At 36.1% G+C, this 16819-nt stretch overlaps 1 protein-coding gene across 3 annotated transcripts in view; it reads right to left on the reverse strand.

Annotated features, from left to right (window-relative positions):
- Nucleotides 1-332: 332 nt before the first annotated feature.
- CENPF (centromere protein F) overlaps nucleotides 333-16819 on the reverse strand; it is a 35833-nt gene continuing 19346 nt past the window's right edge. For all 3 annotated transcript variants that reach the window (XM_026048414.1, XM_026048413.1, XM_026048416.1), the window contains exons 12-21: nucleotides 16402-16537; nucleotides 12547-16025; nucleotides 9204-11447; nucleotides 8531-8683; nucleotides 7835-8011; nucleotides 6919-7080; nucleotides 5580-5742; nucleotides 4368-4844; nucleotides 3107-3300; nucleotides 333-752 (exon numbers count right to left, since the gene is read on the reverse strand). In XM_026048414.1, coding sequence (XP_025904199.1) covers nucleotides 561-752; nucleotides 3107-3300; nucleotides 4368-4844; nucleotides 5580-5742; nucleotides 6919-7080; nucleotides 7835-8011; nucleotides 8531-8683; nucleotides 9204-11447; nucleotides 12547-16025; nucleotides 16402-16537 — 7377 coding nt within the window. In that variant the 3' untranslated portion in view covers nucleotides 333-560. The remainder of the gene's footprint in view (nucleotides 753-3106; nucleotides 3301-4367; nucleotides 4845-5579; nucleotides 5743-6918; nucleotides 7081-7834; nucleotides 8012-8530; nucleotides 8684-9203; nucleotides 11448-12546; nucleotides 16026-16401; nucleotides 16538-16819) is intronic.

Consider the following 16819-nt stretch of genomic DNA (forward strand, 5'->3'; position numbering starts at 1 on the left):
TGAAAAAAATAAAAAAGTAAAAAAAAAGACACCAAGATGGAGTGCATTATGTGTGTACACTGGATGCAATTTATATCTGGTTATATATTTGTTTTTACAGTTACACATAAAGTTGGCGCCTAGTTTTGCTATTATCCAATCCTGTTCACCCAATATTTTTACAGATATACAGGTAAATTTCATGCTGCAGTTGTAGATCATCTCTGTTGCAGCAATCTGAGAATCATTTATTTTGGAAAAGTAATAACACAGTATCTGTACACAGAAGGGAAGGAAGAACTACTAAAAAGTAGTTTACTTTTTCTCTGGGTTCATTTTTTTTTCAAACACATATGAAAAATTATTTACAGTAAATTCGACAGAAAGTTGCATCACCTATCTGTTCCTTAATTATCACTCCACAAGTTTCAGTGATTAGTAAATGCTCAAGACGATTTATAGAACTAATATACTGTTAATCCTTTATAAGTGAAAAGGGTGCCCATTATATTGTTTTGATATTTATTTGAGAAACGAGTTCTTGACCAGTTATTTTGAGTTGAGATTAAGTCCACACAAGCTTACTGCACCTTGCAGTTTTCTTGTTCATGCTGCTCAGGTGGCACGTGTGCATTTAGGGTGTTTTTGGCTTTGTGCACCATATTACTCTCAGGAGTATTATCAGAAACAGCTTTTGTGCAAAGTGGTGATCTTGGAGTAGAATTCATTAGCGGAAGAACTGTTCCTCCTTGGGACTGCTGCTCCTCAGTTACCTGAAACACAAACACCCTGTTGGTTACCTGGTAATGGAAAACCTTGGTGACTTTCTGCAGTAGGTCAAAAGACTGAGTGTTTGGAATTTGCAAAAACGTATACATACACATCCAAAATAGATTAAGACGTTTATCACGTTGAATATACAGTACAATGAGACTTTAAAATCAGTGTTTTGAGGCAGAGAATAAGATCGAATAGCTGTGTAGCAACACAGTTAGCAAGTTATTTGCTCTGAGCAGAAAAAAAGCTAAACCAGGAACAGAGAGTACTCTCAGTCTGCTTACTAATGTATTAGGTATTGCATATTGAGATCTGCATTTAATTTTGCTACTGCATAATGGAAAGCCTTGTACATATTTTGCTAACATAGAACATAGTTCTCTCTTGTTTTCTGACAACTGGACAGACACCATTGCTTTTCAGTCAAAGCACTCAATTTAAATTCTACAGATCACATATGAGAGAGAATAAATTTGCATATGAAAATGGCAGAGGGCACATTTTAAACATCTTGAAAATTTTTCAGCAATTTGAAACTGGCTGTCTTATATGTACTACATATAAGTAGCTGTCAGGAATAAGAAGGAAACAGTTTATTTTACTTGTAAAATAAGACACAATATACTATTTTAATATAAAGCATGAAACAACATGTTTTGATGGCTTCAACAAATGATGAAACAATAAAGAATTCTTCCAAAGATTCTCAGGTGTGCTTCTTCTTGGAATAAAAACAAACAGCTGTATGCTGCAGTGCTCAGAAGAGCAGGGCACCCATTCCTAGAACTCAAGACTTCTTGTTTGCAGAGCGAACACACAGCCCTGAAACCTTTATTTCTACTCTATTCTCCTTTAGCAAATATATTTACAGTTGAAGGTAAGGAGCAGCCTGTCCTTAGGCCGAGACAATATCAGCTTAGACACAAAAATATGCATTAGGGGAAATCTTCCCCCAGTTGTATTAAAAACAATTTATTACTGACTACTTGTTTTTTGCTGTAACCTTGATTATGGTCACCGAGAGCCTACAATAAGCCTATAGCCTGCTGGCAGACTAGACCTTTCTCTGCTATGAAGTTTCTTTACAAGCAGCATACTCCAATTGTTTCTAAAGTTATAGCAAACATACATAAGTAAAGAAAATCTATAGGCACTGCTTAATGAAACAAACCTCCAATCTCTATCTGTAAGAAGCTGCAAATTTTGGCAAGTTGGGGTAATTAACCCTTGAAACAACATGCATGGACACATTGGATTCAATATTACTTTATGGATTTCCTAATGCTGCGTCTCAAAAATTATGGGCTGTGATCCAACTTGTCACTAAATTGTGCTCTCTGGCCTCAAAATCTGTAAAGCCATGAAACCATGTGGATCTACTTGACAATCAAGAAGATTTTTCATTTACTAATCCACAACATTTCATTAAAAAAGAACCAAAACAACAATAGCATGTTACTCCATGGTTTCTCATAGGCTCTGTAGTAGACTCTACTGGTCACCAAAGGAATGATTTGTGCAACCCGGCAAACTGGCCACTCCTGACAACCCTTATGTAAAGAAGTATCAACATATAATAAACAACCTCAAATTCTTATTGCTCAACTTTAAGCAATGCAAATAACAACTTTGGGAAATCTCGGTATTATATGCATTAGCTTAGAAGGAATGTTTTGTTCTGAGGTACTGTGAAATCCTTAGCAATTGTGTGACAAAGTTAACACAAGCTTCCTTAAACAACCTTTTTGAATAAAAATCAGAGTTCAAAACCTGATTCAGCAGTATTTACTTATTTATAATTGTTTTTATATTTAATTTTAGCCTCAAATTCTGATAACCACTAATCTTAAAAGTCTAGTTCTTCCACCATCTGAATGTTCCCAATTTAGATGTTCAACAGTTTCTCAAATATCAGTAATTATTTAGAATCTGGAATTCCAAAAAAAGTAGTTAGTAAAAAAACTTTTAGCCTCAACTGAGATTTCCAGAGATGGTTTTGGGGTTTTTTTTTTGTTTTTTTAAACAGTTTCTGAGACCTAAGAAACTACAGCATAAAAAATATATGCTATTTAATACCTATTATATACCTCTTAAAATATACCTGCATTTCACTTGCATTTCCAAATGGGTTATACTGTGAGGTCATAGATTACATCATGGGAACCACTGGGTTCCTAATGTAGTCTTAGTGTTTAGTTATTCAGCATTTAGGATCTCATCTTCACTAGATATCTGAGAAATTTAAAGAATAATGATATATCCCCAAATATACTTGGCAAGATGAATCATATAGCACATTTCTTTATGATTCTTATATAGAGAGATAATTTTTTTTTTTTTTAAAAGTCACCTTTTGTGATTTGCTGCCACCAGCTGTTGAATGAGAGCGCTCACCAGGATAATCTGATTTCCTTTTTTTAACATCTTGTGTAGGTGAAGACAATTTCTTGCTTTGGGAAGCCTGGTGAGGATCTGTCCTTACATTTAGGGTTGTTCTACGTAAAATATAAGGGCTAACCTTCTCAGTAGGAATATCAGCAAACCCTGAAAAATAAACAGATTCTATTAAAAACAGCTCACTAAATTATACTGTTTATAAATACATCTTGTTTCCAAGAAAGGGATTAAAAACATCTGATTAAAATAATTTATTTCATTGAAGAAAATGGACAAAATGAGCACATCTACCATTATAAAATTCATATGCATACTCAAAATGAATAGATTACAACAGTAACTCTATACCAAAGTTTTCCAAATAATTGTGCTTTTTTGCCCTAAAAACACACAATTATCTGACGAACAATTTCTGTTTAAAAACATATCCCTTTTTCACTATAATTCAATCAGAAAACAATTTTGAGACATGATACTTTTGATTTTTTTCATATTTTTCTCACTGTAGAAGCATACTAGTTTTGAATTTATTATCTCTAAGCTCAACCTACATCTCAAACATTAACTAGCAAATAAATCCCCAGAACAGATAAATTTCCAGAAAAGAATTAACAGTAATAAGAAAAGGAAATGCAAGTAATAATTTGTGCAAATTTCTCTATTATTTTTTGCTTCAATGAATCATTATCTGAAATGCCGGGCTACCTAATTTCACTGCATTAACAACAGAGTAAAACTGAACTTTCATGAAGATGTGAATTCACTGTTAGCTTACTCTTTGAACTAGCAAGGAATAATATGGAAGAAATTGCAAGACTAGGAAAGAACAAGAGTGATTCCAGCACATCATAGTACACAGCACTGTATTTTAGTATCTTTCGAATTTTCAAGACTAAATCTACTCTACAGCAACACTATACTCCTTTAGTAGTTTAGAGAATATTTTTAAATGACTAGGTCAAGTCTTGAGCTAGTAGCTGTAACATATGGTGCACTTTGGTGTCCAATTTATATAACATAAGAAAATACAAAGTTGTGACTATCAATACAGTCAACATATCTGCATGTTTGTTGAACTTATTAAGCAAATGTAAATGTACCACAGAAGACTACCAGCACAGTTCCTCAAGCGCTAAATTGTCGTAAATTGGCATCATGTAGAAAGAGGGGAGTGACTCACTCCCATTGCCTTCCTTTATAAAAAGTATAAATACCTTTTTTCACCACTTCTGGAAGTCCATCCACCTCATACTCCATGTTCTCCTGTGAAAGCAATCTTTGATGGAGATCATCCTTCCTTTTCTTTTTTGATAAAGCCTCTGGTATAGGGGATCTTGGTTCTCCATTAGCTATTGTGGAGTCTTCATTTCTCTGCCTTTTACTTGAAAGCTTAGTAGTATCTTCATTTGACCTCGTGCCCTTGACTGAGTGATCATCAACTGTTCCTGAGGCACTTGAACTCGGCACAGGAGAGCTCTCAGCATCACTTGTTGGCTGCTTCAACTGACCACTCAACAAAGTGACTTGAGTTTTTAACATCTCATTTGCTTCTTCTAGCTTATAGTATTTAACAATTAGAGAACAGTATTTCTCCAAGTTCTCATCTGCCTCTCTAGTTTTCACTTCAACAGATTCCTGTAATTCTTCCAGTTTTAACCTAGTCTCTTCTGCAATGGCATTCCCATCAGCGCCTGTAAAGCAAAGTTATTGTACCTCATTACTAGGTTACTTAACATGTGTATACAGGAATTGATAATGCAAGGATCAAACACCTCTTATTACGTTCTACAATAATGCAACCATAATAAATAAGTGGAAATGTGTAACAAAATCAGTAGTATGTTACTTATATTTATTAAATAGGAAGCAAACATATAAAATTTGGAATTTTTGACTAGTGCACAGGCAAACAATTTCTCTGTCATTTTTAAATTTCTGAATAGTCAACTGTGTATCTTTAACCCTAGAACATATTACAGTGTATGAAGAGACCTCCCAGACAGTGCATTTTGTCTCATGAACACACAAAACAAACAAACAAACACACACAAACCCCCAGCAAAGCATGAAAGTTGCACAGATATTTAGGGAACCTTTGTTATAAAAAAAAATCCACTTCTTCATTAAGTCACCCTTAGGCCCAAAAATATAACAATAAAAAATATTTATAACCTAGATGTGCCTCTTATATTTGAGAAAAAAAAGAAGTTGCATACAGATTCTCTAAAGATCTGGCTGACACATAGTTGTAGGTGTACTTTTTCATGACAGTTAAGAAACTTTCTTCTCTGTATTAGAGCTGCTTACACAAGTGTACCTTTTAGAGGAAAAAAAAAAGTATTCTTAAGAAAGCAATAAGGTTCAGTTACAGTGACAAGCTCTGTAATTGAAGACTCAATTACACTTTTGCTTACACTTTGACATACTTAGATTTTTCTTCTTTAATAGCTCATCACGTTCCACTATATGTTTCTGCAATATTTCCTTTTCCTGTTCCATCTGTTTACAGGATTTCATCCACAGCTGTACTTTATTATTAGCAAATTCATTTTGTTTCTTTAGTTCAATTATACTGTTAATACTGTCAGCCTAGAAAATAAAAGATGCAGTTATAACATTGGAAACATAATTCTTCTGTCTAAACATTCCACTGTGAAATGGAACTCTGTTATGCAATATTATTTGTAGACCAAAGCTATAAGTAATTCTTGTTTGTTTGTTTCTGTACAACTTCAGCAAGTTTGCTGATGATACCAAACTGGGAGGAGTAGCTGATAGCCCTGAGGACTGTGCTGCCATCCAGAGGGACCTGGACAGACTGGAGGACTGGGCGGTGAGAAACCTCATGAAGTTCAACAGGGGCAAGTGCAGGGTCCTGCACTTAGGGAGGAATAACCCCAGACACCAGTACAGATTAGGGGTGGACCTGCTGGAGAGCAGCCCTGCAGAGAGGGACCTGGGTGTCATGGTGGACGACAAGTTGACCATGAGACAGCAGTGTGCCCTGGTGGCCAAGAAGGCCAACGGGATCCTGGGGTGCATTAAGAAAAGCGTCTCCAGCAGGTCGAGGGAGGTGATCGTCCCCCTCTACTCAGCCCTGGTGAGGCCACATCTGGAGTACTGCGTCCAGTTCTGGGCTCCCCAGTACAAGAGGGATGTGGAGAGAGTCCAGCGCAGGGCTACCAGGATGATCAGGGGCCTGGAACATCTGCCCTATGAGCAAAGGCTGAGAGAGCTGGGCCTGTTCAGCCTGGAGAAGAGGAGGCTGAGGGGGGACCTGATCAGCGTGTATAAATACCTCAAGGGAGGCAGTGAGGAGGAGGGGGGCGGCCTCTTTTCAGTGGTGGCCAGCAACAGGACTAGAGGAAACGGCCACAAGCTGATGCACCAAAAGTGCCTTAAGGAAGCATTTCTCCACTGTGAGGGTGACAGAGCCCTGGCACAGGCTGCCCAGGGAGGTTGTGGAGTCTCCTTCTCTGGAGATCTTTAAAACCCGCTTGGATGCAGCCCTGTGCGACGTGCTCTAGGTGACCCTGCGTGAGCAGGGGGGTTGGACTAGATGACCTCTGAGGTCCCTTCCAACCTTAAGCATTCTATGATTCTATGAACTTAATTTTGGCAGCCTCTTACCAGGAGAAAGATTAAAAGACATTTTTCTAGACAAGTATATCCATGTAGATTAACTTTTGCCAATCTTGCGTTTATTCTGCTGCACTGTACCTTGCATCTGATGTAACTAGCAATACTTGCATGAGTTTTTCTTACCTTATTTTTTTGGAGTTCTTCTAAAGTCTGATTAGCTTCTTTAAGAAAATTATTTAATTCTTCTTTATTTGACTTCAAACGTTCAATTTCCATTTTTTGTGAACTGACAAAATGCTCCAGTGAATTCATTTTATCTTGACAAGCCTGAATTTCTACTTCATTCTAAAGACAGAAAGTGTGCCTAATTACCATCATACTGAAAAAGGACATAGAATTATATTTTGAAGATATACTTAAGATCATAGTATAACTTACAGGAATTTCATAGAAAGTTGGCTTGATAAGCTTTGAAGCAATTGACTTACATACACATTTTATGTACCAGAATCTTGCCTCTACGATTTCTACCATTAGAAAGTCCTTATAATTTATTATAATTTAATTTAAATATACTATACATTCATAGGAATGAAAATTATAAAGGTACAATTATAGCAAGTTGCTTATGGTGTCTTCCTGACTCCAATACATATTCCCATAGACATAAAATATAAGATTATGGCTATTTAGATACAGCATGGATAAAGTAAATGCATTTAAAACATATTTGACTATCATATTTGATGTCAAATTTTTAGTGGTTGATCCTTCCTCACCCTTCCCACTTAACTTCCCCTTTCTTTAACGAGGAAGCTGCTTATTGAAACATACTTGAAACTCTCCCTCCTTCACGTGAACAGTCCTAGTAAAACTATATGTACTTCACAACTCAGTCAGTGCTAGTTTACCTTTTATATAGCAAAGAGCAAAAGATGACTTCATTTCACAACTCAGATAGTTTTTACATTTTAGAAATACAGATACCAAAGAGAGTTTCCTTTGTGATTACATCTGTAAAAATTTTGTAAAATACATGGACATTAAAGACTGAGGTAGAAGAGATACACAGCAGCATTCATCTTATTGTCTGATTTACCTTTTGGTTTACCTCTGCTAGAGCAGCCTGGTGATCTTGCTCTGCTTTGTGAAGTTTGTCTTGATATTCTGATATTTCTCTTATCATTTCACACTCTTTTTCTTGTAACTCTTTCTGAACCATCTCCAAACTGTTACTCAGTTCATTTTTTTCCGATATAGTCAGATGCAGCTGAATCTATAAAGAGAAATAGCACACTTTGGTATTTAAAATCATATAAAAGGAGAACTTGCCTATTACACTGTTTAACTTGATACATGAAACATCTTTGAATGCAAAAACAAAACAAAAAAACTCAGCAAGAAAAATATATTTAACAATGAGTAAATAGACCATACTCATAACTGAGCACAGAAAAATAGGACAGCATGCAAAGGTGGGTCTTCTAAAAATAAACATTTTCATGTGAGGGATACACTGAGTGCAGGCTTGCCAACACTGCAAAACCATACTGCACTGCTAAAACCAATATTTATATTTCTGAATGTATGTTTGTTTCCTCTGAAAGTGATTTCAGAGATTAAGAATCACTTATAATCTTAAATATGAGGAAATTTTATAAGCATTTTCCTTTAACAATTTTTTTTGGATAGAAAGTCTCAGATACTGTATATTTTACAACTCTGTAGACCTCCACCTATTAACTATCATTGAGAATTTGGTCTTGAACCAGAAGTTTCTCATGCAGTGACTAACTTTGTTGCTTTCTGACTCTTCTTGAAGAAGCTGTATTTGTTCAGCGAGCTTCTTCCTTTCCACAGTAAATTCTTCCTTTAATCCAGGAATCTTCTGTTCAGTGTTACATAGTTTGATTTCCAATTCAGTACAACTTTCAGTCAGTTCATTTACCTGAAATTAAAATATCCATAATTATTTCTTAAAAAAGTGTGAACTCTAAAGAATCTTATATGCAACATGCAGATTTTTAGAAGGGCTATCACATTCAGATAAGTGTTCCAAGCCGAATCAACAGTCAAAACACATTAAAGCTATTTTCTCATGGCAAATGTTGAATTGCTATTTTATTTCCTGTTGAGCTCCCTAACAGCTGCTTCTTAATATAAAAACTCCTCTTTTTCTTCTATAGGAAAAAGGAAGGTATCCTGCAATATATTCTATTACTTAAAATCCGATTCCTACTTTCAAGCAATCTTTCCAAGCTTCCTACCCATGGGAGTGCTTTCCAGATCTATAACTTTGAAAGCAACTCTTAATGGTATTTAAAATAGCATTTTAAAAATAGGATACTTACTGTAAATATCTCAGATTAAAGTTATTTTAAGGTATAATTTGTTAAGGAAGTGGTAAGCCCAGAGGACATTTTATCCTCACTCCTAAAAAGGGAGCTTCACAACAGAAATGGTATTACCTTTTTACACAAAATGGCCTTTTCAGAAAGTGTAGATTCCAGTTCCTTCTCAAGGTCTTTATAAGATATTTTTAGAGCATTCAGGATATCCTGAAAATTTTCATTATTAGAAAAATGTTGCACCTTCAGCTTCAATTCTGTGATCAAATTCTCCAGTTGTTTCTTTTCCTGGTGCCAGCATTCATGCTCACGTTCCATGTGCGTCAACTGCAAAGAGAGTTGCTTTGCATCTTCGACTTGCTTTTGAAGAGCACCAATTTCTTGAATCTTTTCATCCAGTTTTTGCTTGCAATCCATAACCTGTTCAACAAGTATGACCTTTGAATGTTCTAATTTGGTATTTTCACTTTTTATTTCCTCACATTGTTGTAATAACACTGCTCTATCTTGCTCGAGATGAGTTACCTGATTAATTAAGTCATCTTCTTTTGCTCTGGCAACTGCTTGCTCCTTGCAGGAAAATTCTAATTTTTCATTTACATCTTTGAGTTCAGCTTTCAGCAACATTATAGCACTTTCAAACTCACCCTTGATTTTCATGTTCTCTTCCTCCTTTTCTTCTAATATTTTTACTGTAGCTAAATTTGAGGACTCCATTTCAAGGATCTTGTCTTGCTTTTCCTTTAGATTTTTAGCCAAATGTTCTTTCTGTGAGCTGAGGGCATCAATTTCTAATTTTAAACATTTCAACCTTTCAGTCATCTCTCCCATCTCAATTTTTAATGTTTCTGCTTCTTCTTTAGCAGTCTCTGATTGAATAAATGCATCTTCTAGATTTTCTTCTGACATCTGCAATTCTCTTTCAAGCCTCTCAATTTTGTCGAGAAGAGAATCAGCTTTCCTTTCACTTTCTTTCAGCTTCTCAGCTATGTGACGTTTCTTCTTCTCATCAGATTCAATTTTGACCTTCAGCTTCTCAATTCCATATCTCATTTGATGTACTTCTTGCTGTGCTGAGTTTAACCTGGCAGCAAGCTCACCTTTTTCAATTAACAAACCTTCCAAAGATTTATAGAGCTTGGAATTTTCCATTTCTAAAGTACTTAATTTACTCTGCATCATTTCAGATTCTCTTACACCCAAATCTTTTTCCTTGTTCAAATCTGCTTCTTGGTTTTGGTCAGTGGTGAATGACTCACCAACTTTTTCCAAACTTTGCTGATGTTCATTTTCACTCGATTCCTGATTTACATCAGACAGATTGGTTTCTGTCATAACTTCATCCTCTGACCTAATAAATTCAGTAGAAGTTTTATTTGACTCTAGCGCTTTTAATTTCTCCTGTAGTTTCTGATACATTTTATCCAATTCTTTTTTATTTTCAGACAAAATATTTAGTTCCTGGCTAATATGATTTCTCTCAGTTGTGACAGCAGCAAGGTGCTCGTGAAGGCCACAAATAGTTTCCAGTTTAATTTCTCTGTCCCTTTCTAATTGGTGATATTTTGACTGAAGGACTTCAAAATCTTTCTCTATGGACAAGGCATGGTTCTCAATATTTTCTTTCTCAGATTGTGTTCTCTTCAGTTCATTTTCCACTTCAATAAATCGCTCATGCCAGTCTTTGCTGGCCATTTCTACATCATCCAGGGTCTCTGTTTCTGTTACATTTGACAATCTAGCTTTATATATTTCCAGCTCAGACTTTATGTTGTCAAGTTCTTTTTCTAAAGACATTACTCTAAGAGATAATTGCTGCTTATCGAGCGAAACGGATTCCAGTTTTTCTTTTATGTCACAATTTACTTTTTTAAGCAGCACAGCCATTTCTTCTAGTTCTACAAAAGCTGATCTCTGAGGAGTTAAGTGCGTATGCTGAAAGTCCAACGGCAAGCTTAATTCCTTGACTTTCATTAATAAATCAACCTTCTTATTGCTTTCCTCTTTCTCATTAATCAAATTCAGATTTTCAGCAGTTTGCTGATTTGTTTCTGTGCTTATTTGATTTTCAGAAAAATCCGCTGCACTCAAAAAACTACTACTGTTGGAGAAGGACAACACACTAACACAGTCTGAAACATTAGCAATTTCTTCTGACACATTTCTACATTCTTGTTCACGCAACTTCTCAGTACAGTCTTCTAGAAATCCTCTTTCAATGGTCTCAGTTACATTTTCACACAGAGATTTCCCTCTTATCACCATTTTCTCGTAGGGGCTTCGCTCAGGTGTGTCATTTTTCTGTGCTTTGTTTTCATTAGGCATTCTCAGCTCATAAAAGCTGTTGTTTTCTTGTTGAGGATTCTGCAATTGTTAAGAATCAATAAACAACAAAAAATACCAACAGACAAAAAAATTAGAAATATTTTTTCTAAATAGTAAAGCCCCTCTTTTTATGCAAAAAAAAAGAATATCCCTTTCAACTTTGTTACCTGTTTTCCAATTGAAATAATTCACAGCTATTTACGCATATATGCATCTTTGCCCAAAGTCTGTAAGATACTAGGGAGAAAATTCAGCCAAGTTTACTGATAGACTAAGTGCAAAGTTAACACATGTTTCCATATTTTGGGAATATAGCTGTCCCTCTGACAAAGCGGCAAACTATTAGAATCACTAATCCAATATTTATTACTCACCTCTTCCTATTAGATCCCAGAGAATCTCCAAGGGAGACAAACACAAATCCCCAAAGAAACACTTTTCTCAATTACTACTGTTGGCAAGAGCTGGACTTGCACTTAACTCTCCCTGATGCTGTCGTTCAAGACAATAAAAACGCCTGACTCTGAAATCTAAAGTCTCCCAAAAAGAACTGGGATTAAGGGCAAGGACTAAATGATCTGTAGTGGATACTTAATCTTATAAGAGCTACAGCTGTGGAGAATAAGGAACTTCTTTTTTTTAAGTTATTAAAAAAAAAGAAAAATCTGTGCCTCAGTGGGGATACTGTCAGTGAATTCTGAGCAACATTAGATAGAAAGGATTTTCTTCTCTTCAAGGAGCAGTTTTAGTGTTGCACAGTCAGCCAGAAAAGAGAGCTTCAGTGGCTATGACTGAGAGCCAAGTTAAATTATCATTTCTGAGTCTCTGTTGACATCACACTGGAAGTCACTTGCAGAAGACCAGGTGGTCAGGACTGGAATTCTTGCAAGCAGAAGAGAACGCTGTACGTCTCTAGTAGGCCACATCTTCCCCCCCACCCCAGCCCCCATCATTTGCTATTTCTAGTGCTATGATGCATAGGACAAAAATGAAGAATTATTTTTCCTTTCTCTAAAGAACTGCATTGCTTATGTGGGACAGTTTTAACAAAGCTTCATTTCATATATATCCATTTTTGGCTTTACCACAGAGCAAATGTTTTGCATAAAACTGATTTGCCACGGGAGAAATTACCTACCACTTCAGTATCCGTGCACAGCAGAGAACGAGAGCTCAAATCAAGGACTTGTAGTTGGAATCTTGCTGCTTCCAGCTCCAAATACAGATTTTCACTTTGCTTCCTCTCGGCTGCCAGTTTGCACTCCATTTCCATACTCAGATTATGCAGTTTCTGCTGCCATTCTTCATTGTCAGATCTATTTTGCTGTTTGAGATAATCTATTTCTTTTCTTTCAGAGAGTATAATTTGCTTCAGCTCTTGTATTTCATCCTTTTTTCTATCTTCCTGAAGGTGAAATTGGTCTTCAAGCACCTTAATGGACTTCTCATATGTCTGACACAGTGTTTGAAGTTCTTCAACCCTACTCTCGAGATTAGATTTTCCAGGGGTAACAGTATTTTCTTCTTTTGCAGAGTCCAGCGTGGGACCATTACAAGGATTTTCCACTAAAACTTTTCCTGCACCTTCTAGAATTATTTCTTCTGAACTATTCAGCTGATTAATTTCCTCTGGCCATCTGTATGTACTGCTGTTAAAAGAACTATCAGCCTGACTTATTTTTATAAAAGATGGGCTTGCAGAAAGATCAGAAAAAGAAATAGTAGGCTTAGTTTCAACTAAATCCAACTGGCCATCCTTCTGGCTGGAAGAGAGCAGCACTCTCATCGAATCCATATTAGCATCACTCAGACTTGTTGACAAGGAAGAATTTTCTGCCTTCAGCGTTTCAATACAAGACTGCAGCTCAGATATTTTTGAGCTCATAGCGCAGTGTTGTTCATATAGCACTTTATGCTCATTTTGTAAAGAGAAAAACTTCTCTTTTATTTCAGCAAAGTGCATTTTAACTTCTTTGCTGGATAACTTTAGGTCTTCATATTCAGAACTGTGTCCAGTGCTGCATTCTTTAAACTTGAAGGGTACTTGCCTATCATTAAAATAGATTCCCCTATCACTATTATCACTCTGATCCATAAGTTCATCAGGAAACACAGCTCTCTCATCTTTTAAATTTTTATCTGCATTCATTATTTTCTCTTCCTCTTCAGCGATTTTATTAATAACTGTGATGCTGTCAGCTTTTGAGTCAGTAAAGGCAGAAGTCAATACTAGGTTTTCAGTCTGTAGTCTTTCATACATTTTCTCCAGCTCATTCAGCTTGCTTATGGTTACCTGCAAAGATGATGCCAGCTGGTCATGATAATTTTCTCCTGAGGTCAATTCAGGGAAGAGCAATGAGCAACTTTCAGTCATTCCTCTTCTATCACAATTCTGGGCAACAGTACCATAATTATACTCCAATGAGTGGCCACCTTCATCTAACTCCGTAAGCTGAGAACCTGAAGTTTTACATTCTTTAACAGACAAGAGTTCCTGTTGTATTTTCTCCTTTTCCCTCTTACACTTCTCATATTCTTCTTCCATTATTTTTAAAGCAGTCTCCAACTGCATCATTTGTAACCTGTAGTTTTCGATGGAGGGCTCTCGATCCTCAAAATCCATTTCAAAAAGCTCAAGTTTTAGCTGACTGTCCTTTTCTCCCACAGGCTTCCTTTGCTGTTTGGAATTGAGTCTTCTTTCATCACTGCAGTCGCTAATTACAGGCTCACTTTTACTTTCTAGTCCCATGACCAATTGCTCCTTCTCTTGAAATAAGGTATCATCATATTGCTCTTGTGTTTCATTCTGTGTTGCTCTGACAGTTAAAGCTTCCTGTCTTAAACAGTCAAGTTCAACAGAAGGTCTGTTTTGGCTGTGGGAAAATTCCAACTGAAGTTGCTGAAGTTCTTGAATTAAACGCTTTTTTGTTTCTTCTGAGGCTATTAGTTCACATAAGATGTCTTCATTCTCCCTAAATACCTGCTTCTCTTGTTCTGATTCCGCTTTCTTCTCCTCCAATTTATTTCTATGCTCTCTTAAAATGCACATCATGTTCCCATTTCTTTCTTCCATCAATTTGTATTTTGCTTGCAGAACAATAAGCTCCTTTTTGGTTTCTTCAGATCTTGCTTCAATACGTTCTCCTTCCTCTCTCTGTTTTCTAGACATTTCAGAAATTATTTCTTCTCTTTCCTTTAAACTATTAGATATACTTTTATTTGCTTCAAGTAAAGTTATTTGTTCTTGCTCTAAAGTTCTGCTTAAATCCCTAAGTGCTGCATTTTCTTCAGCGAGTTTCTCAATTTCTTTGTTATATGTGCAAATCATTGAAGACATGTCTTTTTTCTCTGAACTCCATGTTTCAGACAGAAGCTTTAGCTGTCTTAATGAATCCTCAAGCAATTTATTATTGATCTTTAAATCCTGAATCTCTGCCTGCCCACTTTCTAATTTTTCATTCAGTCTTTGTAGTTGCATCTCCTTTTCCTCAAGGGTAGCGAATGTTTTTTCGATACAATCCTGACGGGCTGAAATATCCACCTGCAAATTACTAATAAGCTGTTTAGTTTCTGTCACAAAGCTTTCATGCATCTTTTCTACATCAACTAATCTTTTTTCTGTTTCACCCTTGATTTGCAGTAAGTCTTCATACTGCTTCTTTTGTTCCAAATTCAACTGCTTTTGAGCCACCAATGAAACCTCGAGAGAGGAGATTTGATCTTGTAAGACGGTCAGATCCTTGTTTTCTTCTATTCCCAGACACATCTTTGCACATCTGTGCTCCTCAGTGATGGAGTTACTCATGGGCAGTTGTTTATCATCAAAAACAGCTTCACCCTGATTGTTTTGTATAAGAACTTCTCCATCTTCTGTCATTTTTGAAACACCCTTTGCTTTTACAAGACAACAGGTTCTCTCATGTTCACCATGTAGGCCATGGTAACATTGATCCCTTTGCAGTCCTTCGCTTGCTGCCAATTGTAACTTTTCTTCTAGTTCACCAACGTAGCTGGTGAGCTGGAATATTTTACAGGACATAATTTCTATTTCTTTCAAGTACTTTTTATCAGAAAATTCTGCTCGCTGTTGAAGTTCATCATAAGCATTTCCCTTTGCTTCTAATTGCACACTTCTACAATCTAACATGCCTCTGAGTTCTTTAATCTCTATAGCACTCCTTTCTTTTTCAGTTTCCATTATTCTGAGTTTCTCACTGTGTTCATTATTTTTGATTTGTTCACTTTGGAGAGAACTCTCCAAATCATTAATATGAGACAGCATGCCTTCTTTTTCAGACTTAAGTTTATTTATAAGATGATCACTTTCATTTTTCCACTGAGAAAAAGCAGTAGCCTCTTTTTTTAATTCTTCACATTCTCTTTCCTTGAATGCAAGGATGCTCTGAAAAGCTCCTGATTCTTCCTCCATTTTGCTTATTTTACACTTTTGTTCTTTAATATAATTTTCTTTTTCCTTGAGCAGGTCTTGAGTAGCTGCTTGCTGCTTTTCCATGTCAGCTAAAGCTAATTTCAGCTTCTCCAAAGAAAGGGAGTTATCCTGCTTTTTAAATTTCTCTTCTAGTAATTTTAATTCTGCTTCCTGAAATATATTCTTATCTGTAACAGAAAACACGATGAAATTCTTGATTCATTCAGATAAATGATGTAGCTAAACGCAAAATATTTACTTTTAGGGACACTACAGTACAGATATCGGCAATTGTCAATCTTGGCAATTCTACTGACAACTTTCTAGATGAAATTTTACTACTTGCTTTTATTATTTTGAATTTTTGTTATATTTTAAAGTATCTGCTTCAAATCATTACACTGGAGTAAAGATTTTTTTTTTTTTTTTAATCACCCACGGCTGTCTGAAACCATGTACTCATAGGCATTGTTATTTTTCAGTTCTGCAGTCTCATATGAGCCTGCACTTCAAGCCAGTCCATCCAACAAGAGTTCTTTCTGTAAAACCAAATATGCAACTTACTTTTCATCTCTTCGGCAAAATTCTGGCTCTGTTTTAGCGACTGCTTTATAGTTTTTAGCTCTTCCTCAAGTTGGTGGATTTCTCGCAATTTTTTTTCAAATTGACAATCAAGAAGGTTTTTTTCCTTCTTCAATTCCTAAAATAAAGCCCAAACAAGACCATATATCAAATGAATTTGCAAGGAGATCAAATAATTCAGCTCATTTAATCAAAAGAAAAGTATTCCAATACATCTCGCTACGTGCCTGGGAAACTGGGTTTGATTCCTAATAACTGCTTGAGAACACAAGCTGAACTTAACTAGCTCACACCACCTGGGAGATCCTACCAGTCAACATAGGTGAAGCATCCCTTGGATGTCCCAGGGAAAACAGCTCTGCGTAACCTGTCCCAACCAGATTGAGACAGGACAGCACGT

The sequence above is a fragment of the Nothoprocta perdicaria genome, unplaced genomic scaffold (genome assembly GCF_003342845.1).
Source record: "Nothoprocta perdicaria isolate Ctin4 unplaced genomic scaffold, notPer1 scaffold_54, whole genome shotgun sequence".
Lineage (NCBI taxonomy): Eukaryota > Metazoa > Chordata > Aves > Tinamiformes > Tinamidae > Nothoprocta > Nothoprocta perdicaria.